Source organism: Falco cherrug, chromosome 16, assembly GCF_023634085.1.
Source record: "Falco cherrug isolate bFalChe1 chromosome 16, bFalChe1.pri, whole genome shotgun sequence".
Classification (NCBI taxonomy): domain Eukaryota; kingdom Metazoa; phylum Chordata; class Aves; order Falconiformes; family Falconidae; genus Falco; species Falco cherrug.
In genome coordinates, this window is record NC_073712.1 from 7,049,129 (window position 1) to 7,076,264 (window position 27,136).

Genomic DNA, 27,136 nt, shown 5'->3' on the forward strand with positions numbered 1-27,136 from the left:
TAATGCCAAGGGTTTTATTCAGCTTTTTATTTTTATGAAAAATGAACAACTGGAGCAATATTATTATTTGGGTGAATCCCAGACCTTGTAAACATCCAGGACTCATTTCTTGAGTGAATATGGCCTGTACATTATCCTTGATTTGCTGGCAGAACGTTTCTATAAATAATGAGATCTGAGTAATTCCTACAGTAGATTTTTCTCCTACTTCTTGCGGCCAAGCTTTGGAGCCTTCTCAAGGCCTTGAATATATTTCCGAGGTAGCTGGTATTCTTCTGCAACATAACCAAGAGTTCACTTCAGGTAAATATTCAAAGCTCAAGAATTAAAATCTGTATCTTGCTGTAACCAGTCCCGGCCCAGTTCGAGTTTACTTACCTAGCAGCATCTTGGCCAGATGATGGATTTGGTTGCCTTGGATCTGGACCTGAACTCTGTCTTTTGTTCCTGGTACTGGTGTGATGGTGGCACTGGCTTGTACTTTTTGTTGCAGAATGTTGGCCACACACTGTGGGTCTAGACCATACAGCTCGAGGTTCTTGATAATTGTCACCTATGGGGTTTAGTAATTGTTGCAAACATCACTGCTGTAGGTATTAGCAAGTCAAGTCTCATTCATCCCAGAAAAACGAGCTGCCAAAGCTGCTCTCAGAAACTGAATTCTGCTCAAACCCCTTAATTTTAGGGTTTTTACCTTCTTATTTGATGATCTCTGTGCTATAGTTATGTCGATGGGCTCAATGTTTCCTTTCCTCACGATGGGTTCTTGTCCAAAAAATGTCACCTGGTGTAAGGGCTGCAGTCGTTCAAGGCACCTGAACAAAGTTTATACATCCAATTAGTCTGTACAGTACAGCAAGGCTGATGATGACTGTGCTTTTCCACTGCAGCCTCTCACAGGTTCTTGAGACTGCAGGAAAGCCAAGATTATACAGGTGAGAAGCACTGGTATCTTAAGAAGATCATGCATGATGATCTCATGCAAAGACTTCCATCCTAGCTATCACTTAAGAGAGGGACTGACTAAAAAGAAAACTAGTCTACGGGCTTGCAAAAATTGTAGCTTAGATGATTGTTACTGGTAAAAATTTATAAATTGGTTCTTGTAAAGGAAAACCTTCTTTAATTTTGCCTTGAAGCTATTGTTCAGCTATATTGTCCACAGATCCATGAAGCAACTTCAGTTTAAAATTCAGCATAAACTGTGTTACTGTTCTGTGAGCAAACTGGGCTTCAGAAAGAAAGGAAGCTGCTGGAGGTGCCTCAGAAGCATCATGTGGAGAAGTGGCTCAAGGCAAGTAAGACACTGGGGATATTTAAGCAAAGTTTTTCAGTATATGGGAACAATGGTCTTGTGTCAGATACTCAGGCCTCTTGGATTTAAAAGGTGGGTTTAGGTTATAAATGCAGAAGTTGTGCTGCACATGAAGAGCAGGATGACTACTGCCACCTAGAAAGTGCATGTTCAGCTATCTATTGCGAAGAATGGCTTTGTAAATATATAAATACAGATTATGAACAGAACCAGGCACTTTTGTTTAGGAAGCCTTCCCTGGTAAGTGGTTAACAGGTAAACAAACCCCCCCTAACAACAACAGTTAATGCTAGATGCTTTTTAAATGAAGAATTAGAGATCCTTGAAGTGAAGGTCTCTGGATATTTTGTTGCTGTATTACCAGCAGGAAGTTAGAACTTGGGTAGCTCCGATAATACATGGCTTTGAGTTGCACACAATAAATCCGCACAGTACTGAAACACTACGCTGGGAAAAGTCACCTGCTGAAAAGGTCATCCCATTTAAGGTTTGAGATTTCATCTTGTTCCGATTTGTCTAACAGACAGTCACACAGAATGGCATTCACCTTTACAAAGCTGCAAAACAAAACCAAACTTTAGAAGCAGACAAGCTCATGTTCTTCCTCTAACTTCAGCATCTCCTGTGGAAGCAGGGTAGGACAACCTCCCTGTCTACTTACTTTTTGTTAGTTTCATCAACCAACTCATTAGTCTTCACATAGTTAATGATGATGTTTCTCACCTCGCTGCTCGAGAGGATGCTGCCTTTTCTAAAGAGAAAGAAAACTTCACCTTTTAACATACTACTCTGAAGTAGTTAAGCGTTGGGTTCTGTCACTAAGACAGGATGGCAACTAACCTGACCTACACTTGGTAGCAATAGCTCAATACTGAAATGCATCTGCTAGGGAGTGATTTCTTGTTACATCTATGCTGCTGTAAACCAGACAAAAGGCTCACAGCAGTAATTACAGAGCCTCTAAACCCGTTGGTTCTGGGAGCCTAGTTTGGCAGGATGACCCTAATGGCACCTCTGACTTGAGGGGACTGCGGATAACTTGTACAAAAGTGCTCAGCTGAAGAAAGGCTGCCACTGAGCGCCCTCCAAACTACATTGGAACAGACATGACTAGGGCACCAGGAGGCAAGTGAGTTCTTTAATTATCTGGGCATCCTCTTTTAAGTAAACCATACTGTGGGTGGGCAGAATATGCTTTATCCAATGGCAAATTAAGACAATCCAAGTAAAATATATCGATTTTGACACTTGAGCTATCGCCTCCTCCGCTGTGGGAGAAGTGGTGTACGGTACTTGCTGAACACAGTTGTCACAGCTGCTTATCCTTCTTCCCTTTGTGAAGCAACGAATACATTCTTGATTCCCATCGTTTTTCCTGACAGCATCACAGGGCCCTCCCCATGAGGGCTAAAAAACGGTAACAGCATAGGCTTGTCAGTCTCTCTCTTCATGTAGCAATGATTTTGTTGTACTTTTCTAGTGCTTACCTGTGTCCAGATTCCTGAAAGAGCGGGATCATTTTTGTTGAGACCCCATAAAGTGGAATAATTTCAGGAGCATGGTACACTTGTTCTCTGTCTTCACTCTTGCTGTCTTGGGCAGTAGAGGCTGAAGAAAATCCTTCAGGTACTGCAAATGCTTTAATGCTGAAATGAGAATTACTTGGTGTGAGTAAAAGGGATTGAAACTTACCACTTCCATTTCACTGAGAAACTAAAACCTAGCAGAGTCGCACAAAAAGTTCCTCCAAATGCATTCCATTGAACAGTGGAGGCTTGTGGATTAAAGGACGTAAGGAAAGAACAGTATGTTGGAGCACTAGCTGCAATTACTGAATTTGTCCTTGCACACATTTCAAAGATGCACAAAAAATAAGCACCTTAACTCAGGAGATTAAAACACTTTTCACTCTGAGCCACATATGTTGGGGAAAAAGTAAATCTCTCCAGCTATTCTAAGAGTATTTGACTCCGATAATTAGAGACAACTGCCATAATTCACAGGACGCAGCCCCATTGCACGGAATCACTAGAATTAAATTTAAAAAACCCCAGCTGCACTCTCCACAAATGTACAGACATTTAAAAGCTGGAACAGTTCTTCAGTGGTCACTGATAAATGATGGTTCTGGAAGAGACAGGGAAGAACTGTATCAGTCAGGAGCTGGAGTCTCATTTCACTGATGAGAGCTGCACATCCTTTTACCTTCAAGGTAAGAGAATTGACAAACCGAGCTTGAGTATGCCTGCCTCCTAACGATAAGGCTAAGTATAATGAGAGAAAAGTTAATGCAAAAAGTCAAAGTAATTCTGCTTCTTTCCAAATGCAGGAGAAAAGATATGCTTATATCTACAGAAATATTCTCTGCTCCATTAGTTGTCAAGGAGACATTACATAACAGGAAGCTTCAGGCCCACTGGGAAATTCCGAGAGAGAGCTGATGTACCGATATGCAGAAGGAATGAGCAGGATGTTCTTGGTGTGAGGTAACTATATTAGTCTTTAGAATGATAATGGAAACAGTGATAGAGGAAATGGGTAATAAGTAACTGAAAGGGTCAAATTGTTTGTGCAAATCAGTATGTGTAATGGAAAAGCATTTTTTATTTTTGTTTCATTTTCCTGAGATTACAACTTTGGCTTCTGATTTTGCAAAGTACTTGATTTAATCCTATATGACATTCTAAGACTGTAGTTTCATAAGCATTTTTTCAGTAGTGGTGTCATCTTTTTATCAGAGTTATTGTTTAGACAGGTTAAGTTCATTTCAAAGCTGAACAATGAGTTGTCCCAGCACAAAGCTGGAATGGGGAGGGGGAGACCTGGTTAAACTGGAATGGCATAAAACAGTCATACCATTATAAATAGATGGAAAACTGCCTGATGGGTTTCATCCTTCATTCTTGCCTCCCTTCCCCCAACAACAAACTCACTCACACAAACTATCAAGACACTGTCAAAGGAATATGCTTTTTAGTGACTGCTAACAGGCTTGATAATGCAACTCTTTTATTACTAGAAGCCAGAAATTTGTCATTGTAACACTGCAACAAATTGCAGTGAATTGAATCCTCCTTAATGTTTTCAAAGCTGCTTCTGTGGAAAATTTGTACACCCACAAGGATAAAGAGCCATATGCAGCTTTCAGATCATTTAACAGTCCTTTTTGATCTTAAATTCTATGGATGAATGTACAACTAACAAGAAAGGAAAGGTGGAAATCATGACACTGGCATCAGACTTTAAGCATGCTCCATGCCCCTGAGTAAAGAAGGAAGAATATAGTTTACTTGGAAGAACTTTACAAGAGCAGGAAACATAAGCAACGTTGTACAGCAGCAGGGTATAAACCCCCTTCCTAACATAGTAAGATTAGGAAGCGAAGGCTGCTACAGCCATTCAGAAAACGAATTCAGAGTACAGGTAATGGATCTGGAAGCAGCAGATTCTGCTCCCTTCTTTCACAGACTACCAACTTTTTTAAAGACTACAATATTCTACGTACTCTGGATGTCTCCAGTCCACTTCCACGATGCTCTCCACACCTTTGTTTAGCTCCTTCACTTGTAAGATCTTCTGCTGCTGCATACATTGCAGGAATTTAGAGAACTGAAGGAAGCAACAATCAGAAACGTGGAGTCAAGCATTTTAAATTCTTGTTCAGGTGTTTCTGACTGCCCTAAAGTTACTTGCTAAATCAGAAAAACTTTTTTTAACACACATACCCACCACCACCTTTGCTTCTCTAAACACAACTGCTATGGAGAGTGAGTGGCTCTGTCTGCCTCTAAAACAGTACAAGCAATGTTCCTTTTGTAGGTCTGCCATCTGTTTGCTCTGTGATGTTCCTAGCCAAATCACAGCACATCTCACATGGACTCCTGTGAGATCTTTGGCCACGTGCTTTGTCTTTGCTTGTCACCTATGCATCAGGGACAACACCGTCTCCTTTCTCCTCATTTTTGTTTATTAACAGCTTTAGAAAAGGAATGGTGTCTTCTTGCAAGTAATTGCATCGTCCAATGAGATCCCTTTATTAGCTATCACAGTATATAGTGGCAGATAGCATTAGCTACACGCAAAGCAGAACAAAGCTCATGCTTTCAGGAAGATTACTTTTCTCCCTGGATCCCGCAGGAGCAGAGAGTTGAGAAGAACTTGGCTTTTAAAGAACAGCTTCTAGGTTTTTCCGTTTGTCTGTTTTACTAACACTTGAACAATTTTGACGTCAAGCTTTTTCTCTCTTTCCATTTCTTATTTACATTAATGCATACAACTGACAGAAAAATCTCACCTTCTTATAGCTTGATTTCTTTATGTCCAGTTGTTGTCCAGCAGGGCTACAAATGGATTTTTGAAAAGTTCTTTAGTTATAAGTCACCCGTCATTTCTTCTTAAATCTTGCTACTTATGCTAGAAGTTTCTTAACAGTGGAAATACAAACCACACACAGAAAGAATTACTTCAAACAAGCTAATAAATAGAACATGAAAAGTGAAAGTAGTGCTGATGTTCCTGTAGGTAGGCAAACAGGCATTTAAGTGGCTAACCAATCTTGAAACAATTGTCAGCCAACTCAAGTTAGTTACCAAGTGCCTATCTTGGTCTGGACAATCCTTACATCAAAGTATTTGATGTAAGAAGTGAGCACAACCTTAGATAACCTTAGATAAGGACTGAATTTTACTTTTTAGTCAGAAACTTCACCCTCAATATCACACTCGATTTCCACAGTTTTAAAGACAAAACCTCAGCATGCACATCCAAAGACAACCTTCTTACCACATACCAGCATGAGAACATATGGCTGCGTAGAAATGTGCTGGTGAGCAGAGGGAGATCTGACTTCTTTACTTTGCATTTTAAGGCATGAAAAAAGCACTGATTAAATAATGTGTCCATTTGCTCTGCAGGTAAAAAAAAAAAAAAAAAAAAAGGACAAGCAAGCCATGAGTGGTCTCTCTTTCAGAACACAGCATTCATTTCTTTCAGACTTTCTTTCAGAACTGTCTGTACCCCGTTCTCACAGTGAGCAGCTTCAGCAAACCAAAGGGGCATAGTCTGGTTTCATTTGTAGGCAAAAATACCTTGTGGAGTCCTATTGTCTTCAGGTTCCTGCCGACCCTCTGTGCTGGCATCCCCAGCTGTTTCTGCAGCCCTGTTCTCATGGGGTTCCTCCTTTCCCATCAGTACTGCACAACCATCTCGCTCCTTCAGGCTCAAATCACCAACGTCCACATGCTGCAACGGGTCAGTGGAGAAGCTGATGACAGGCTCTCTCCCCTCCATCTCTTCCTCATCTCCAGCACTCTCCTTTTCAGCAGAATCTGTTACCAAGGGAGCTAAGGTAGGAGGACAAGATTTGTCACCATATTCCCTATAAAAGGAAGAAAAAGCATAACATAGCTTTCTGTTTACAGCTTTGAAACCCACAGGACAATGAACAAATGTCACCCTGATCCATGCACTGGCAGCTGCATGGATCTTCTTCCGCATTCTCAAAATGGTAAGATTTATTGTTAACTCATTTTCCTCCATAGCTCTATGTTCCCCCCATGAATCTTAATTTAAAACTGAGCAGACTAGTTGAATCCAAATGCAGAGCAACTCATTTATTTGGTTAAGACTGGCACAGCTGACCATTTTTAAACAAAAACAATTCAAAGGTCACTTTTTAGAGAACAAGATGATGTTCTAAAATCAGAGCAACAGGGAAGTTGTGGGTCTTCTTCCAAGTTGCAAGTGACAGGACAAGAGGAAATGACTTCAAGTTCCGCAGGGGAGGTTTAGATTGGATATAAGGAAAAATGTCTTCACCGAAAGCATTGGAACAGGCTGCCCAGGGAAGGGGTTGAAGTCACCATCCCTGTGGGTATTTAAAAGACTTGTAGCTGTGGTGCTTAGGGACGTGGTTTAGTGGTGGGCTTGGCAGTGTTGGGTTAATGATTGGATTTGATGATCTTAAAGGCCTTTTCCAATCTAAACGATTCTATTTCTGTAATAATTACACTCAGGTTCAAGGAACTGAATCAAGTGAATAATTTTAGATATCTATTTCCAATATGTCTATCATAGCTAGATGTCAGGACAGACACCTGCTTCTATCAGAAAACTGTGGTCATCAAAAACGTGTAGCTGAAATCTTAATAATGGTCATATCTAAACTGTACCCAAAGAACTCGGTATGTTGAACTAACAAATTAAGCTTACTAGGGCACAGATTTTGATTGTAGTAAACACACGAGACTTGTGACACATTTTACTGAATGCCTGGCAATATACCCACCAGAGGTGATCCGTGTAAGTATGCAACACAGCAAAGCCCTTCCCTTTCATTCCAGCAGCCAGCATCTCCGCAGTGGACATAGTGGCAACTGCAACTGCTACTGGAGCTCTGGGAAAAGAAGGGAATATTACAGCAGGATGGCACAAGCACACTGTGCTACTTGGACAAAGACAGAGTGTGCCACTGCGATACAGTGAATTTCTTTTATGATGTCCTTGTTCTTTACAACCTGCTTTTTTATAAAGCATCTAGGTACATTCTGGTTATCTTTCTGGTACGTAAAGTCTTCTAAAGAATGCCAAGGGTATGTGCAGCTGTGATACTGAAGTGAAGGTTCTGCAGTGACACATTCTTTACTTTAATGAAGTACAAGCAGCATATGCACTGCCAAAAAAGACTAGCAGTGGGGGAAAAACCCAACAGCTTTAGCACTGCTCCCTCACTCTGAATTTCCTCATAGACAAAAAGACAACTGTGCAGAATACAATCTTTTGTTAAAAAAATTACTCTGTTTCAAAACAAATCTACCAGTTCTGCCCCTACAGGTCCAAGAGAACCAATCTGCGAAGCTGTCTACTGGAGCTCAAACGTATCCTAACCCAGAAATTTAAGTGGATTTTTTTTTTTGCCCACTGTATTTTCCATAGGCCCACAAGGCATCAAATGCACGAGAACAATTCTGCTTTTATTTCCTCAAAACCCCCAGAGTCTTCCTGTAAAAACAGCTTCACTTAATTTTCAGTTTCTAAAAAAAATAGGACTAAAGAATCCGCCGTACCTGTTTCCCAAGAGGGTGACAGCACAGAGCGTGCCCCGCTCCACTTGAGGGAGGCCAGAAGATGGCACTACAACTCCTGGCAGCATCAGATCTGAAAAAAAGAATAAAGCACATCCGTTTCTCAATGAAAGGCCCAGCCACTACCTCCTCCACCCCCGTCCCTCCTGTTACTCAGCAAAAACACAAGCCTGTTAATAGCTGAGCACATGCCAGATAAAACCCGATTCTTTTGTTTCTCCTAGTAAGGCAGCACTTCTTGCTACCACCACGTGGAGTAAGGGATCCAATTTACAAGGGTGCTGGGCACATCCCCCCAGAAGTGCATTAGAGCTGTGTGTGCACAGCCCCTTGCCCTGTCAGGCCCGAAAGGAGTACTATTTTTAACAGAAAGGTATGAGCTCCCAACCTAAAGAACATTACTCTTCATTAATAGCAAAGAAAGGGAAAGGAACAAGATGTTTCTGGAGCTACCCATTTACTCTTTCCTGTCCCAAGGGCAGGTTATCCCAGCAGCTCTCTCCCTGAAGAGAGAATGCCTAAAATTTGTCACTGGACCCAATCCTCCTGATCTGACAGGAGAGCTGCAGCCGGCTGTGAACTCTCCTCAGCATGAGGAAGCAGCCTTAACCATCTCCTTGCTAATCTGGACAGAAACAGTACACCTTCTGGTGCACTTCCTTCTGCTTCCCATACCTGGGATGAATAAACTGGCATGTGAATAAAGAACAGTTTTCCATGCTGCACGTACAGCATCACGTCATCACAGAATTATGTAAAGAGCATCTGCTCTCCCTCATAGCAGCTACTTGTCTAGAGCTTGCAGTCTCATGGACTGACCTGTGTTCCATGGTTTGGTTTTGAAGGCATCTCACATTTTTCTCAGCATCATAGATTTAATGTGTATGCTGAAGAAGCCAACAATATTTTTCCTCCCATTCACTGTCACAACTACATTCAGCAAATCTAGAATGAACTCTGCAATTGCAACCAAGGCTCCACATCTCTGAGGATAGAAATCACACAAAGACTTTAACGTGACAAGGTAAGCAGCATGTGTATATTATGTAAATATATAGGGCAGACAGTAGCTACTTGAATTCACAGAACAGATACCGCGAATAGCACCACCTTCTTTCTCCTCTTAGTAACTGAACACTCCCTAAATCTGCTCCCTCCCTCTGCAGCACTGGATAGTCTCATGCTTTTCCTCTTCTTTCTGAGATGTGGTTCTACCTCTCCTCCCTCTGCCTTTGTTGGCCATTGTCTCGGTGGCCAGCTTCTTATCTTTGGAATGTACCCAGAGGTAGCCTGGTTGCCATGGGAGATGAATGACCTGCAGCCCTCTTTCAGCAATGTCCTTCCCCCATTAGCAACTTTTTTTTTCCCCCCAGAAACTAGGTCACTACAAGTCAGCAACAAGGCTTGCTCAGATGTCTATCACAGCTACACATTCAAGCACTTTATTTCCCCAAAAGCAAACAAAGTAAACAGAGGGATTTGAGTTCTACTTTAGATACGGTGTAATGGAAAAAAGACGTCTCTTCCTACACGTACGCTTCCATTTACAGACTAAGGCTGCAGTGGCTGCAATTTTTATCTGGTTGAGCAGTTCAGCAATTTGGAATTTATAAAGACCCGATTCTCCCAAGTCTGAACTGCATCCAAAGCAGGTTCTAGAAAAAAGAGACTCCTTTCTTGTTAGTCTTGATCCATAATTAGGTGGTAGAGCCAGTAATCCAGGAATTCAAATCCAACATCACCTGCACAATCCACAATTTGCTTGACAGCGATTACAATTGCAGGTTCTAATATAAACTCACTGCTTATCCATATCTGAATTGACAGAAGGCAGGGTGGCAGCAAAGGAATTCGCCTGCTCAAGTTATAAAAAAGACAGGCCAATGACACAGGCAGTTCTGTGTCCCAACTCAGAGTTGCTGATCACCCTGAGAAGGTATTTCCAAATCCAAGACTTCCACATGGAACAGGTTACTGCATTTAAACAGCTTAACCTACTTTGTTTCATTCACAAACCTTTTTACAGCTAATTTATTTTCCTTTTTAGGAAATGATTTTTAGGAAATAATTAATGAATTACTTTCGAGTACTTAATTCTTTATAGTTTTTTGTTGCAGGTACATTTTTGCCACTGGGAAAGGTAACATCAAAAAAGCCCTGAATGCAACTCCTTTTTGCAATGCAATGTGACCAAGTTCTAGCCCTCTTACCTGCTCCTCCTGCTAGTTTCTGTAGCACTGGGGGCCATGTTGAAAAAGCAGGGAGAAGATCTGGGTAGACCCACAGAGTGTACACTGTCCCAAAACAGAACCAAATTTAAAGATGTATCGTTAAAAACTTCTCTAGTTGTTGCCTCTTCCCATCTTTAAGACTAAGCAGTACAACACTAATTACAAATAAACACTCTCCTGTGACTCAGGTAATCACGAAATCTGAAGTCTGAACAACAGTAGATGTGATAAGAGAAAAATAAACTGCTAGTTAATTCAAGCTCCTGTGAATAGTATAAAGGACACAGATGAATGTTTGCATTATTTTCCTTAAAGCAAGGACACTTTGAGCTAAAATGCTACCCTAACAGGGAAGAATTGCTGGGTATGGGAAAAATAAAAGCATAGAATATCGGGACAATTGTCTAGTTCCAGGGCTGCCTGGAAGTGGACATCACACTTCTTGCAATTACACCTTACAATGGACAAAAGAAAGAAAACAGGCTAAGATGCTAAACTATGACTTGAAAGACTTGTTTCCTGGTTTCTAACCTCTGAGCACATCACTTTTCTTTTTGCAGAAAGAATCTAGAAATGCCGCTGATTTTGCGAAGATGTTGGTAGAATAAACACACCAAAGATTACGAAGTGTACCGGTACTTTGGTGATAGGATAAGTACTTAAGACGGACACAAGGAAATCTTTTGGGGAAAGGTTGGTGCCCACTAAGTAAAGAGGGAGGATTATTCTAGTCCACTCCCCATACCTGTTGGATACAGAGCTTTCTCAATTTCAAACAGTATTGGGTTCCTGTTATTCATGTAAACAGTGACGGCCTCCCCTTTGTGACAGTATATTTTGATGACGTTAAGCTCTTCCTTGTTTGGAATAAACTCAGTCAATTGTTCAGCACTAAGGTTAGGAAAAGCTGCTGCAACATCAGTTCGCAGTTTTCTCCTGTAATGATAAAATCACAAATGTGTTACAAAGCTGTCTAGACAATCTCCCTCAAAATGATTCCTAGATCAGTAGTTACCATTTTGCTGGCTGTTCATGAGATTCTCACTTTTTCACAGAAGATAATTCAAAGCATTTGTGTCTGGGTTTACCAGTTGTATGCTGGAAGAATACTGGAAAAAGGCCAAACGTGCTTGCCCTGCTCATAATCTTCCTGAAACATCTGCTTACAGCTCCTGCTGCTGCCATTGTCTTCATTTTGCACCGTGATTTCATTATTGCTCAGAGCGCCCGAGCACAGATGTGGGAGTGTGGGCCTTGCTCAGCCCGCACGGAGGGGCAGGGGTGCAGCCAGATCTCCCTCCCCCCAGTTTTAAGTGATGTTTAAGAGACGGTGACAGGCACCAGGGGGGTTTGTGTGGTCATTCACAGAAGCGCCAAGTGAGTCTAAAAGATCAGCCAGTCAGCCTGGCATCCCTATGCAGGCACATGAAAGTAAAGTAAGGATATGCCAGGCCTCGACCCAACAATTCATTTAAATTTAATTATGTCAGCATCTTCAAGGGGAAAAGCGGCAGTTCGTTTTCAGAGCAGCAGGCTGTGCTTATCACAAAGGCCGCGGCCTGCCCTGCCCGCAGCTCGCTGGGGGCACAGCCGGGCCCGGTTCCAGGCCCAGCCCGGGCCGGTTCCAGGCCCAGCCCGGGCAGCGGGACAGCCAGCGCGGCAGGCGGGATGGAGCCGCTGCCCTCAGCGGAGCGCGGCCTGCGGGCCTCCCCCCGGGGGCGGCGGGGGGCTCCGGCCCAGCACTCACCGATCGGACCCCTTGATGGCGGTGTTGGATCTCACCCGGAACGCCCTGGAGAACATGGCGGGCCCGCGCGCCCGGCCGGCGCCGCGATCGCTCCCCTCAGGCCGCGGCAGCCGCCATGGCGCCGTCCCGCGGTACAAAAGCGTCCGGGTGGAAACCGCTTCCCCGCGGCCTGGCCGAGACCGCCCGCTGCGGCCCGGGACCCCGCGGTCCCCGGGCCGGTGCGAGGGGCCCCGCAGCCGCCCCACAGCCGGGAGGTGACCGGCGCGGACCCGCGGGGGCGCTGCGGGGTGTCTCTGGCGGAGCCTGCCCCTCCGAGCGCCTCAGTGCTTTGTGCTGAGGGGTCCCCTGGGGCGGGGGGCACCGGGAACGCACCGGGTGGGGGGCGGGGCTGAGAAAGCCGCGATGAAACGCGAAGGTGTCGGGTACAAACGCAGCGAGTGCCCGCGGGGAGGGGGCTGGCGCGGCGACAGGCCGCCCCTCGGCGCCGAGAGGCCCCGCGGCCCGGCCCGCTGCCGCCTCCGCCCCCCCTGCCGCCACTGCGCAGGCGCCGGCCGGCGGCGGGCGGGCCGGGGGGGGCCGTTCCCGTGGCAACGGGCGGGCCGGTGGCGGGCGGCCGCAGCCTGGCGGCGGCAGCGCTGACCGGCGGAGCGCGGGCGAGCGGCGGCTGCGGGGCCCGGCGGGGGATGGGGGCCGCCCCCCCCCCGGCACCATGCTGCTGGGCAGGAAGCCGGAGGCGCCCCTGGGCGCAGGTGAGGCGGCGGCCGCGGGGCCGGCCCGGGGGGCAGCGGGCGGGGGCGGCCCCGGGCCCGCCCCGGTGGAGGCCGTGGGGGTCCCGCCGGGCCGCGGCCTGAGGGAGGGCGAGCGCGGGGAGGGAGCCCCGCACCCGGCTGCGGGCCCGCCGGGGTGGCCCGGGGCTGTGGGGTCCGCCCTGAGCGCGGCGGTGGAAGTTTTTAACACTATTTGCAGTTTAATTGTAACGGCCGAGAGCTGAGTTCCACAGGCGCCGCGCACATCGGCACCCCCGCCCCCCCCCCGCGGCAGACCTGCCAACTGTGATTCCCACACAGCGTTTTTAAGGGATAACCTACTTTAAAGGGTAGTCCCGGCAAGAATTGCAGTGTATGCTCCTTTTCTGTTGTTCTTGATGGGGCTGGTGCAGGATTATTCTACTTAAGGGAAAATGGGGAGTATGTTAATTCGTGTACCTTAAGGATATCTTTGCAGTGCAGAAGTTGATTTAAAAAAAAAAAAAAGAGGAGCTCTAAATTAAAAGTATAGCCAGTTAAGATTTCCCAAGGGCTTTGCACTCTGTTGTGGTGTTAACATCAAGCCATAGTTAAATTCTAAAGATCATTTAAAAAACGAATGAAGTGATGATCTCACGGACTACCCGGCACTGAGTGGGGTACGCTTCAGCATTTGTATCGGCGTGAATTGTTGTCACTAACCTGTTTGTGTATGGGATGTTTCCAGCCAGGTTTGGAGATGGATTATATGACTCCTATATGAGGATAGATCAGATTAGGTACCAAGAGTCTACAAATGAAGAACTCAGCCCTTCGGGACTTCCTTCCCTTGGAAGACCTAATGTGAGTATTTGAAAGCTGTCTGTGTCTTTGCGTTGTCTGGCAGCAGCAACTATCAAGGAGTTGGATGTCTTCCTATTGAGAAAAATTTAGTGGGATGTTGTAGATTTCTACTAGTTTATCAACACTGTTGCTTTTGCTAAGCATAAAAATGATGTGGTATTTACTGTGCTGAATGTAGAACTTGCTAGGCAGCCTCAGAAATCCTGTCTTGCTATCCTCGCTCAGCTCATGTTTAAATCAGGAAAGTTATTCTGCAAAAGGTTGAAGTGTTCGGCCATGTCACCTTGTATGTCAGTAAGTATGTAAATCCACACGTACTTCTTGCACGTTTCCATTTTAGTTTCCCTCATGAAAATTCCAAGAGATAAGTACTTAGGAGCAGCAGAAGGAACAGTGTGGGTTTGCATGACTGCCAAACATCTAACAAAAGTATCTTTCTCCTCTGAAAACTTTGGCATTATGTGCCGCTTTGCTAGCAAAATAGCTCTGTATGAACAGAAGGTGTTTATTTGCTTCTTTGTAAGTGCTGTGTCCTCAGCAGATGTGCAGTTATGGTATCTTTCCTTAAATTGATTCAGGTGAGCTGGTTGTGGTCATGTTTAGCCGATCTGACCTTTTTATGGTGTTTAAATGTGTTTTAGCTCTTGCTGTATTCTGGCAGAAGTGAAGGAGCTTGAGCTTTTTAAAACCCCACTCTCTAAAAAGTGAAAATAGACGTTTCACTGAGTGCAGTGCATTTGAAAATCATCACCTTGTGGGAATTTCTTGTAACAGATACTAGTAATTAGTTTGGTCTGTGCTGTTCACTGAGCAAACTCAGTAGCATGGGTCTGTGTTTTCCCTTTTTGGCAATTTTGAGGGAGAGCAGAATAAATTTAGAGATTTGTGGAGTAGTAGAACTCGAAGAGTAGTGTGTTAATTTATTCCTCCCCCCCAGGATGTGGGAACTTTTAAACTGCAGTGTTTAAATAGTAGTGTAACTTCAGATCGTAACTGAACAGAAATTGGTAGAATGGAACTATCCAGTTAGACACAAATATAACTCTATGAATGTTTTGCTTCACTGGTGTATATTATTTTTCATCTGTGTTTTGGCCACTAAGCCTGTTAACTTCTTAGGACAAGATTAAGGATTATAAAATGCCTAGTTTTACCATGATGACACATCAAAAAAGTACAACCATAGTGGTATCTTGCCAGCAGGAACTGAGATGAAGGATGCAGGGATGGAAATCATGATGGTCAGTTTTAAGGGGAAGGTATCTGGAATTAAGAGATGTTCAGTTTCCTCCTTGCAAGATTTTTGTACTACGATGTAGTGTTACGTGAGAATTGAAGAGTTCTGGTGTCTACAGCTGTCCATTCTTTTCATCTTGGTTTAAGAGAACATAAATATCTCTGCTTTGAGAATACATGGGTTTAATTCATTATTCAGAAAGTAACTGATACACACTTTTGCAAAAACCCAGTTGTGTAGGAACTGGGTTGACTGTTTCCTTCTCAATTAAAATGATGTTTTGCAAGGATGTGAAAATCTTCAACAGGGCACCACTTTTGTTGTCAGTCTAATTTCTTGGCTGCTAATAGCACTTTATCAATAAAACAAAACCTGTGCAGCCTGTGATTTGTGAAAGGAAGCTGTTGAAAGATAGCTGATGTTACCCAGAAGTCATCTGACTATAAGCATAGCTCGTCTGAGTTCAGGTTAAGATAGATCTGTATTTGTGTCTCATCGTCATGTGGCAAATGATTTTGGTAGTCCCCTGAGAATGAAACTTCTTGGTACTTGAATGGCTGTTGAGTCGAGTTTGAGATCCAAAGCCATAGTTTTCTCGTTAAAGAAATAGTTCCAGGATACGTGGAATAACAAAATCTTTGTTTATTTAGGGATTTAAAGGTACAAAATGTTTGCTAGAGAACGGCAGCATTAGCAGAGTTGCTATTGCTCCTGGATGGAGACTATTTAGATTTAGCACTGTTTGCAAGGCTTTCACACTTCATCATGTTGCTACACTTGATGACATGCAGCCACTAACACCATTTTTTGGAAATCAAATACTTGAAAGAAATTTACATAGTTAAGTAGCATTTCCACAATATAGTAGCATGTTTTGGAGTCTTGGTAGGTAATTAGCTCCTCCAGCTAGAGAAGGCTGCTCCGCAGAGCCCTGCCATGGCAATGCTCTGCGTCAGGGAGGCTGGCTGCAAGGGTGCAGTTCTGTCTATCATGAACCACAGCGATAAAAAGCTGCTTCTGTTGTGCATAGAATCCAAACCCATTTAGGAAGAATATCAAGTTTTGATTGCCGACGTGAAAATAAGACTTCTGCTGTAGGACAGGCTTGTTTTGTTTTGGTTCATCCCCCTACCCCAAAAGCTCAGAAAACAAATGAGTGTGAACCTTGTTCTGTGCTTATGTTCTCTGTTTATTTGTAAACTTACTGTTTGAGTCTGCTGGCCTGAATAGTCTTTTAGCCAGTTCTGAAAATGTCATTCTTATCTCCGGGGTACAGCCAGACTCTGACAAAAAGGCGTTTATCCTAAGTTACCAGGGTTGGGCTTTGTTTTTTTATTTAAGACTTTCTGGAAAGGCGTGTCTTTTACAGTACACTGTATTTTTTTAGTTGATAGGACCCAGAGTAGTGGAACTTTGGAGGATATATCCAATGGCCTCTGGTCTCCATTGACAAGGACTGACTTCTGCAGGAAGTGTCCATTTTTGGGGGGCTTTTGAGCAAGAGCTAACATTTCAAAGCAGCACCAACAGACAGACTCTTAAAAGACGTGTTTAGTTGTTTTTGGCAAGAACTTTCACTTCCCTTATTTACTGACTGTGCCGAGATGTTGGATTGTATGTAACTAAAAAGGAATTTGGTTTTATTGCTGTGGATCTGCAGGTTTATTTATATTTTTTGTTTGATTCCTGTGTAGTTATTTTGGTTTTCAGGGAATCGGTTTGGCATGTGTCTCAAATCTTTATTTTTAGATTAAAGGACAAAATGGAAAACAGATGTTGCTACTCTAGTCATGGCTTCTTCAGTGTTGCACAGGGTAAGACAACACCTCTTTGCTGTCTATCAGCATGGAGCGTCAGTCAGTAGAAAAGGGGAATAACTGCTGTTCTAGTAAAGAACTGAATTCCAGGGATTTCAGCGTTTACCAAATTGTAAAAATAACAAGCTTGAAAAATCTCACAGTGCTTTTCTCACCTTCTACGCATTCATTTCAGATGTAAATATTTTAACATATGGTAGTAAGAGGCAGTGGTTACAGACTGCTGTCAACTAAGTTGGAGTAAGAGATATTCTTGATTATTCAAAGCTTCCAAGTCTGTCTTAAGATAGTTGTGCAGCTATCATGCTTTCACAGGGAGTTGAAAAAAAACCTATGGTTTATCTTGTCTTGCTCTGTCATCCTTTGCTCCTTGTTCAGCTTGGTTACACCAGCCGTAGTATCTCCTGCTGTCATTTCTTTGTCTTCCTTCAGCACGCTTGTCTTTGCAATATTCCTGACACTTCCCTGCATGTTCATTGTGCTGCATGTTTCAGACAGGTGCAAGTTGCATCTGTCGTTGGTTGTTTGCTGCACCCACAGTTAAAGCTAAACATAGCTGTTCCCCCAGCTATTTGCTGACTCCGTACATGCTAGTAAAGATAGGTATTGTGTCTTTGTGTGTGTGACTGGCTAGGGTTTATCCTTTATGGACTTAAAAAGTACCACTAACTTTGTGCAAGTGCTTGTTTCAGTATGTTGCATTCTCTTTGTGTACCCTTCTGTAACTATGCCTGTAATTTGAGTTAGTTTACGTCCCACGCTTTATATTTGTTCCTGATAGAAATGCAAAAAAACCCTGTTAAAGTTACTGGTTTTGTTTCATGTGGTATTGATTTTATTCTTAGTCTGTCCTTTAAAAGGTGGTTGTTTTTTTTCCCTCCCCATCTGTAGATTTCTAGCAACAAACTTGCAATGAAGGATCACCCTCTGACTGGAAGTCAGGTCAAAGTGGAGCAATTATTTGAGGACTCTGGCAACAGAAGGAGTAATGCTCTTCAGTCTGCAGGCATTACTGGTTCAGAAAGATCTCTCCCTTCCCTGACAAAAGATAAAAGTATAGAGGGAATAAGCACTTCTAAAGGTGGTGGTAGTTCCTCAAAAGCACATAAAGCCATTTCCCAAGCTCCGGAGCAAGCTGTCAAACAGTACAAACATCAGTTATCTGCTTATGAGCAGCAAGAGATATTTAATTTTTCTGAAATTTACTTTGTGGGTCCAGCTGCAAAAAAGAGGCAAGGAGTGATTGGCGGGTCCCAACAATGGAGGTTACGATGATGACCAAGGCAGCTACATTCACGTGCCCCATGACCATCTTGCCTACCGGTATGAAGTACTCAAAATCATTGGCAAGGGCAGTTTTGGACAAGTTGCAAAAGTCTACGATCACAAGCTTCACCAACACTTAGCCTTAAAGATGGTTCGCAATGAAAAGAGATTCCATCGCCAAGCGGCAGAAGAAATCCGGATTCTGGAGCACCTGAAGAAGCAGGATAAAACAGGCAGTATGAATGTTATTCACATGCTGGAAAGCTTCACCTTTCGGAACCACATCTGTATGACCTTTGAACTCTTGAGTATGAACCTGTATGAGCTGATTAAAAGAAATAAGTTTCAGGGCTTCAGTATCCAACTGGTGCGCAAGTTTGCTCACTCTATACTGCAGTGTTTGGATGCCCTTTATAGAAACAAAATCATACACTGTGACCTGAAGCCAGAAAATATCCTCCTAAAACAGCAAGGGAGGAGTGGAATCAAGGTTATAGATTTTGGGTCCAGCTGTTTTGAGCACCAAAGAGTCTACACATACATTCAATCCCGATTTTATCGGGCACCAGAGGTAATTTTGGGCAGTCGCTATGGGATGCCCATAGACATGTGGAGTTTTGGCTGTATTCTGGTGGAGCTATTGACTGGATACCCTCTTTTTCCTGGAGAGGATGAGGGAGACCAACTGGCTTGTATGATGGAACTTCTTGGGATGCCACCTCAGAAGCTTTTGGATCAATCCAAGCGAGCCAAGAACTTCATCAACTCTAAGGGCCATCCTCGCTACTGCACTGTAACTACACACGCAGATGGAAGAGTGACCCTCAACGGGAGTCGATCGCGCCGGGGTAAAATACGAGGCGCTCCAGGGAACAAAGACTGGGTGACGGCACTAAAAGGCTGCGACGATCCCTTGTTTATAGAATTCTTAAAAGAATGTCTCAGCTGGGATCCTTCCACACGCATGACTCCGAATCAAGCTTTAAGGCACCCTTGGATTTGTAAACGAATGCCCAAACCACCTAGCACTGATAAAACCTCCGCTAAACGGATTTCTAGCTATACAAGTTCTTTCACAGGAATAGGTTCCAAGTTGCCCCCCGTAGTTGGAGTGGCCAACAAGCTGAGGGCTAATTTAACATCCGACTCCAATGGCAGTATACCTCTATGTACTGTGCTACCCAAACTGGTCAGCTAATAGTGTTATGTATTTCCAGAATACATACCTTGTATTTTAATTGTTTGTTAAATAATGTGTAAGGAAGTTAAATGCAGAGGTTTTTAATGGATTTACTTTTTATTAGAGGCTAAATCTTGAATATAAAAAGTTCAGTCAAAATGTACACGTTTAAAGGGCTAATTTTTCTCCAATTGTTTCACTTTCAATGTGGTGCGTATTACATTACTGGGTAGGTCAGCCCAGCTGTTGAGTACAAGACAGTTTGGCAGACGAGCTATCTAATAATGCTGTTTTAGGAATCAATCTATTTCTTATCAGGACAGTTTAACAGATTCTTTTGCTTAAAAGAGCAAGAGAAGTCAATTCAAAGTACGTATTTTCAGTTAATCTCCAACTGAACTCTTTTTATTCTGGGGAAATTTTTACATCTGTTGTCAAAAGCACAAACGTGTTAATATAATGCATTAGGAACTTACTTGCAAATTGCTAACTTAATGTTTGAAGAGTTTTATTTCTCTGTGCTGCTTTTCCCTTATCTATCCTGACTGAGATTTTTAAAATACCATGGGTTATAGGCACCAAAGGAGTTTGGTGTTGAAATTTTATCATCTGAGTATTTTTTTTTTTTTTCTAAAGGAGCATAGAAATGCCATGAAGTACAGGATATATCTAAATAAAACTCCTAACTTCTGTACACTTGCTACTTCCCTTAAAAGTTTATGGAAAGCCAGTAGGGGAATTCAAGATCATAACTGGTCCATCATGTGTGGGCCAGTTTGTTCAGGGCTAATGAATCAATCCTATGTTTCTTTGGAGCTCAAATTTAAATCATCAGTTCTGCCAGGTGTGTGCGTGTTTGTTTTCCTGTATTGTTCCCAACACAAAAACATTGAACTTAAAGAGCTGTTTTGCATCCATGTTTGACGTTCTGGTCATTTTACAAATTATTTTTTTTGTGTGTGTGTAGAGTGAATTCCATTGACTTACATGGAGCTCTTTTATTAAAAAGCAAACATGCCACCCCTATCAGACAAGTGAAAATTTTTAAGGCCCAGGGCTGTAACTAGAAAATGATGGGGGTGGGGTGGGGTGCTCGCCTAATATTTGGAAGCTTGTCTGAACTTGAAGCATAAAATGTGAAGTGCCAGGAAAGATTGATAAGGTGCAAGAACTGGTAGATCCAAATGAAAATATGTTATGGGAAGAATTGTTTTATGTCTAGTCGTATTTCTTCAGGTCTTTGAGAGAGAGATGCCTACGTTTTCTCATTCTTTAAATATATGAGCTTGTATTTCCTCTTCCTTTATCTTCCAAGAACATGAAAAGGTGGTGTGACGTGTAATGACAACAGCACAACTTGTTCGGGTTGTTGCTTCTTGCAGCCACATGGCCCGAGTCCATGTGCAAAAACATCTGATCTCTTGCCAGGTGCCTGAACACAATTTTGAATACAATATAGAGCTTTTATGAACAGAAGGTTTTAAATTTAACGAGTTTCTCTGTAGCAGTTCTTTTTTCAATGTTAAAACAAGGAGGCTTTCAGTATACAAACAAAGGAATTATCCAGGTGATTTTTAAGATAAGGTGACCATGTGTTCAGTACAGGACCCTCCCTTTGAGAAGATGGGGCTGCATTTTCTCCTCTGCTCTGTTTAATTACAGCACTGGTGAAATGTTGGGTGGAGACCTGTATAAAAAGACACAACCAAAGCTCCAAATTTTCCAGGACTGTTGTTTGAACTGAGGTTCTCGTGTACATAGCTTTTCCAAGTTCTTTTGTTTTACAAGTGTAAATTCATTGAGCTTAGTAATAACATTAAAATAACAGTCTAACCTTTTTCTGTGCAGCTACAAGTAATACCAGCGCCTATGGTATGTTTATAGTTCATGTAAAAATAACGTATGGCTGGTATTTTTTTATTTTGCTTGGCTGAATGAAGTTTTATTTGAATGGAGAATCGGGGAAGTGGATTTTGGGGGGGAAGTGGCAGAAGATACTATTGATTTTTAGTAGAATCTCTAATAGATGTTGCAAGTTTTCAGAAACCAGAAACATTCTTCTTCCTCCTCTGTCCTTTACTCTATGCATATTTTTACAAAATACACCTGTTGAGTGAGGAGAAAGGAACCTTTCAGGAGCAATACCTTGTTAGGAAAGATGCATAGAAAAGCACTTTATTATGTAGAGACTGTAAAGTGACGGTAGTGTCTGGAGCCTGGTGGAAGTCGGGCGAGTGTTGGTACGCTAGGAGCTGTACAAACAGGTCTTCTCTTAGGAACACAGAGCAGTATCTTGGTTCTAAACCGTTTTCATCAATAAATTGCCAAATGCAGAATAATCATTCTGTGACTTCTGGCAGCTAGTTACTGAGGCAAATCTAATGTAACAACAGCCTCTGGTGTATACGCAATAATCTCACTTAAGGTTGGTGCTGTAAAACTGCAGATAAAGTAATTGGCTGGCAAGAATGTTGCTTTTTATATAGAAAATTCTTCAGCATGACCTGACTGCACAAGGTGCCCGTTATGCATTGTCTATGTTTAAGACTGGATCTTTCTTACCTGGGACTACTATATTTTAAAATCAAGTGCGTAGTTAACTGTGTTGGGGCTCTGTATAGCCACAGTAGGTGAGAAGGAAAAGGAGGCAGCATCAGCAGATTTGTACTATATTGAAAAGGACTTCCTCAGAACCCAGGGAATACAGCTAAGAATATTTTGGTCTTATTTCCAATTACTAAGCTCCATTTTCTTTATAAAATGTTTGCTTTCAGTCAGTGGTGTGACACGGTATTCTCGAACTGGGAGAGCCCTCCAAGTGAGCCAATAGATCTTGTATCTGGGAGAGAGCTGAGGAATCGTCCCTGCAAGCACTTGACTCGCTGAGTTCCCTGTGAATTGCCCACAGCCGCGCGTGGAGGGCTGGACCGTGGGCTGTGCCACTGGACGGTGTCATTTATAAAGGGTGGTCACGGTCACAGTGTCTGTCTCCACTGACGTGCGATCAAACCTCAAATTCATGCTTTGATTTTTGGAAAGCTAAACAACAGTGAGGTCTGAAATCGCCAGAAATTCACCATTTTCCTTCATTGTGGTACTGGTTAGAATGTTAAAAGTAGTCTAAAGCTAAACCTGTCTAAACAGAGTAACAGAGCAGCTTTTATTTTTGTGGTAAATTCGCTTGGCAGATTTGTTAATCTGCCAGCACTAGCGAGGTTCCACTGGAACTTCAGTCATGTTCTCCTAGGAAGTTAGCACAAAACAAATGCAAATTACTTGGATCTACAGCAAAACAGACATCCCGTTTATAAAAGTCACCCAAACTTGTTTTAAAATGTTCCTTATAATGTTCCCTCCATTTTACTATGCTGTTAGTCTCTGTATTGTAAATAACATGCTCTGTTACTGTCTGCATTTTTAGGAACTGTTTGGTTTAGCAGAATTTTTATAGAAACGAATGACAAGGCAGGAGCTTCACATCTGACGGGTACACATTGCTTTTATGCTGGGGTCCAAATATCTGCCTGTCCAAGTTGCAGGGAGAAACTTGTTTTTATTGGGACTCAGCGGACAGTGAAATAGTCCTCTTCCCTGCGGAACGTAGTACCACAGATGAGACACCCACCCAAGCTGCCTTTAGTTCTTTGCAGGTTGGATCTTACTAACGCCGATGGCTGAATGTGAAGCTTGTTTCACAACAGTGACCTGATTCTAGAGATCTGCGTACAACAGATACTCCTCACTAGAGTGTTTTTTTTATCCTTCCCATCCAGCTTGAATAGGAACTGTAGTTGTCTGGTGACCTAAGAATTCACCACGGACTAACTGGAAAGCTTTAAAGTGACTTCTGTGGAAGAGTGAGTGTGTTGCTCAATCTGAATTTGCTTACAAGTGTTGTGACCTGTTAGGACTTTCATGCAGTTGAAAACTTTTTAAGCAGCAATTTTATCAGTGGAGGTTCTTTGCAATGGTCATCCTCTTTAAAACTACCTCCAAAATAAACCTAGGGTCCTTTTTAAAGGGGTGTTTGCTGCAGACTACAGCGCTTTTTTTTTTTTGCTTTTTTTTTTTCTCTCTCCTTGTTTAATACTGATAGCTGTTTTGGCTGTGAAACATATACATGATGATCTCAGCAATGTCTTACTAATCCTAGCCATACAAGCAAAAGGCTGATTCTGCACCCAGAGATCTCTGCTGAAATGATTGATACAAATCCCCTGCCTGCCAAAATTTAATACTGTTGTGGAAGTGGAGAGCCAAAATAACAGGGAAAGATCTGTGGTACTTCTCTGCAGCACTCAGCTGAGGTTCAACACAAACCGTGCTGAGAGACTTCCATGAAAAAACCTGTAGCGTTTGCACGTGTTGAGCACTCAGAACTGTGGGTACCTGGCAGTTTTGAAAACTGGACATCGTGTTGTTATACCCAGTGCTTATCACAGATACCACTTGATTATTTTTTTTATTATGAGTTTGATAAGGGTTTGGGGGAAGTGTATATGCTTCAGCCTCCCCATAAAAGAGCCCTTGCATGTTCTAAAACTCCACTGATCATCTCACAGTTTAACTCCTGCTGTAATGTGTAAAATCCTTGGGGTCATCAGAGCAGTCTTGGATAGGTGAACGTTGTCCCTGTGCTCGCGGAGTGCAGTGACTTTAATCCAAACCCACTTCTCGCAAACGGGCTAGCTAGGTCAGTAAGTCTGTGTTGCTAAAAGAATAACCCATGTTCCCTATACATAGTACTGTGCCTTATTATTTTACCAGCCGACATCTGTCTTGGTGCAATCAAATTACTATTCAGGGTTTCTTCTACATTGCAGATGTTCATACTAAATGTCAATGTCTGAAAAATCTACAGGTTAGCCTTTTTATTGTAAGTATTGTGATGAGGTGTAGTATGGTGGAGAACGTAGAAGACATTTAAGGTGCATGTGAATATAGCTTTCTGTGAAGGAACACTTTGGAAATAAGTCAGTCTCAAACTATGTATCTAAATGTAACAAACAGGCATTTCCTAAAGTTGTATTTCAGTTAATTTTTAAAAGAAAATAAATACATAATTTTCTTTAGCAACAGACTGTGCAGATTCCTAAAAGGCCTTGATTTATTTTTTTTTAAAAAAAGGATTAATTATTTCCAGATGGTGCAACTTACCTTGTATTGCCACACTACCTCCTGTAGCATTTAACTAGAGAAGCAGAAAATTTTCAGACTCTTATGTGACTAGATGATTTCAGTGTGTCTACGCTAAACGTGATGAATGTTCCGATCTGACAAATGTTCTTCTCGTTAATGGTGCTGTAATTAGAACATATTGAAGTTTTGCCATGACATTCTTCAGTTGTCACTTTCTTATTCAGCCCACTAGAGATCTTTTTAAAGCCCAGGATTCTGCTTATCCCTCAGCTGGAAGGAGAAATCCAGTAATAGCCACTTAAGGAAGATTTGCTTTTATTAGAAACTTATAAATGGGTAACCTACTGTACACAAGTGGATATTGGAATAGTTTGAAGATGAAATCATGCTGCAATAAAAAGGTCTCTAGCTATGACCGATATGATTAAACAATGTGTGTTACATGCAGAAAGCTTGTGGACAGCACAGAGTGACTGTTTTTTCCCCCCTGTTTTAATGTGGATGAATAGCAAATGTTTGATTAAAAAAAGTTCACAAGTCTGAAAACAGTAACAAAATACGTACGTGCAGACATGTAAGTGTTCTCCGAATGTCTTTGTTTACAGTAGACGTATATACGTACGCGTAGCCGTGTAGCCTGCAGGCATGGTGCCTGCTCAGCCTGCTGTGGTCACTGACTTTCATGGGACAGTCTGTATGAGGATTTCGTATGACTGAGTGGCATTTTCTCAGGCACAGCACCTCACCTAAAAAAAAATAAGCTTATCTTGCCATGCTGTACTGCTTATTGATGTAATATGATCAGGTATTGTATTGCAAATTCTGCTGTTTAGAGGTGCACAGTGTGCTGTAAAGAGAAACACTGTTTCATGCCAGCCGAGCAACTGGGGAAGCTGATACTAAAGCTGTATTCACCTAATTCTGCCTGCCTAAATTATGCAGAGGGATGTCAATATGAAATTGGATGTCGATATAAAATCTGCATCTCTGCACAAAGTCAGATTGTGGGGCAGAAGCCTGGAGTCTGGCCCGTTGTAGCTCGTGTGGCATATTCCATCCATTATTGCTTGTTGCTGTTCATTAATTAACGTGGTTTCTTGGAGGAAAAATTAACTGGGAGATTCTTGAATCATTTTGACAGGCAGCAGCAGAGCTTTGCTTGCATTTGGCAATATTCCTTTTGGTTTGCTGGGTCTAACTTGTCGACCTTTGCCTAGGAAGAGTGCGATGCCGAGCCGCATAGCAGACTTGTTCAGCACAAAGTGCTTTAAAAAGCAGCTGCGACAGTCTAGTGAGTTTAGCTTTTTTCTTTCTCCTTAGCACAATTTGCTTAGCACAAATGTGTCCAGTTTAATTTTTGCCTGCTGATGCTTTAAAGACACAGGCTGAGGGCTTTTTTTAAGCTGTCTGTCTAATTTATATCGGTAAGCCAAGGCTTCTCAATGGTGGCTGACTGTGTTGGAGCTTCAGATTTGGGTCTTCTGCTTGATAGTTTTAAAGAGACCTGATTTTTTTCTGAAAATAAGAGCCAGGAACTTCCTGGGGCCATTCCAAAGGGCCTCAAAATTACTAGACTGAACACTTGGGATGCATCTTTTAGTAACAGCAATGGTATAAATAACTTAATGATGCTGGGGCTCACTGTGTGCAGGGTGTTGCCGTGCTTTCCCCTCCAGAGGAGCTCTGCCCTTGGACCTGCTTCGTACGCAGGTCACCAGACAGCTGTGAAGCTACCTCTGCTGGTGGTCCTTCTGCTCGCTGGGCTGGAAGGAGGGGGAGGAGGTGAGGCTGCTCCATTCCCAGCGACAAGGAGCCTCTCCAGGCTGCTGGGGCTGGGCTGAGCTGCAGCTCCTGCCGGCATGGCCAGCCAGGAGCTGCCTGGCAGGCTCGTTAGGCAGCCCTGGAGTTAACGGCCTGCTGGAACGGTGGTGTCAAGGAAACGTCAGCCTGCACAGGGGTCTTTCTGAGCACTGGGTTTGACTCTTCCACACACCGTTCTTACAGGTCAGCCTGTGGCTCAAGGCTGCGTGGGCCAAAAAGGTGAATTTTGCCTACGGGTGTTCTCCAAGCATCAGCTAGCAAACTGGCACTAGTCTTCATATGATTCATCTAAGCCCTTTTATAAACCAAGTTCTTCCTGCACAGACCGTAGTGAATGGTAGGCAGCGTTGGGCTTGCTTTCTTTCCTCTTGTCAAATTAGCCTAACAGGCGTTACAAGTGCCGTTGAGGACAGCCACATGCACAGATGCTCAGAAATGTCTTTTCCTCTGAAGACGCTTTCCTTCTCATGACGTGAACGCACGTTCTTTGACCAAAGCACACGTGACATACGCCACGTGTTTTCCTGTGCTCCCACCTCTGTCTCTCCCCGGCATTTATACAGGCACAGTAACTGCAGGGATGCACCGGTGCCGTCGCAGCCAGCAGCTGCACATCTGTGAGGTGTGAACTTGGAGCCGAGGGAAGGTTTGGGATCCAGCTCTCTGCTTCGGTGCAGAGCTGCAGGTGGATGGGGTGGTCGGGACGAGTGCT

The 27,136-nt window shown here is 43.1% G+C and overlaps 2 protein-coding genes across 4 annotated transcripts; one reads left to right on the forward strand and one right to left on the reverse strand.

Annotated features, from left to right (window-relative positions):
- EIF2D (eukaryotic translation initiation factor 2D) lies at window positions 1–12,627 on the reverse strand. Of its 3 annotated transcripts, XM_055728355.1 has the most exons (15): window positions 12,376–12,624; window positions 11,374–11,564; window positions 10,608–10,691; window positions 8,380–8,470; window positions 7,602–7,709; window positions 6,403–6,692; window positions 6,105–6,222; window positions 5,610–5,655; window positions 4,821–4,924; window positions 2,803–2,961; window positions 1,977–2,066; window positions 1,777–1,872; window positions 695–815; window positions 379–553; window positions 1–275 (listed from the first exon to the last, which is right to left on the reverse strand). In XM_055728355.1, the coding sequence occupies exons 1-15, from the start codon at window positions 12,429–12,431 to the stop codon at window positions 205–207; spliced, it is 1,800 nt and encodes a 599-aa protein (XP_055584330.1). In that variant the 5' UTR covers window positions 12,432–12,624; the 3' UTR covers window positions 1–204. The 3 variants fall into 3 exon arrangements, with proteins under 3 accessions (XP_055584330.1, XP_055584331.1, XP_027672351.2); XM_055728356.1 differs by lacking the exon at window positions 1,977–2,066 and having other exon boundaries at window positions 12,376–12,627; XM_027816550.2 differs by lacking the exons at window positions 11,374–11,564; window positions 12,376–12,624 and adding an exon at window positions 9,217–9,382.
- A 326-nt stretch (window positions 12,628–12,953) lies between these two features.
- DYRK3 (dual specificity tyrosine phosphorylation regulated kinase 3) lies at window positions 12,954–24,800 on the forward strand. Its single transcript, XM_055728357.1, is given in 4 exon segments — window positions 12,954–13,124; window positions 13,849–13,964; window positions 17,910–18,266; window positions 18,268–24,800. Coding segments are annotated over 4 exon segments (1,728 nt in total). The 5' UTR covers window positions 12,954–13,084; the 3' UTR covers window positions 19,483–24,800.
- Window positions 24,801–27,136: the final 2,336 nt, after the last annotated feature.

Bases quoted from the DNA above. Each gene is read 5' to 3' on its own strand.
- EIF2D (XM_055728355.1), bottom strand. From the start codon at position 12,431: ATGTTCTCCAGGGCGTTCCGGGTGAGATCCAACACCGCCATCAAGGGG. The intron at 11,565-12,375 runs GTGAGTGCTGGG...TTATCATTACAG, and splicing joins GCCATCAAGGGGTCCGATCG to GAGAAAACTGCGAACTGATG. The intron at 816-1,776 runs GTGACTTTTCCC...AACTTTGTTCAG, and splicing joins TGGGATGACCTTTTCAGCAG to GTGCCTTGAACGACTGCAGC.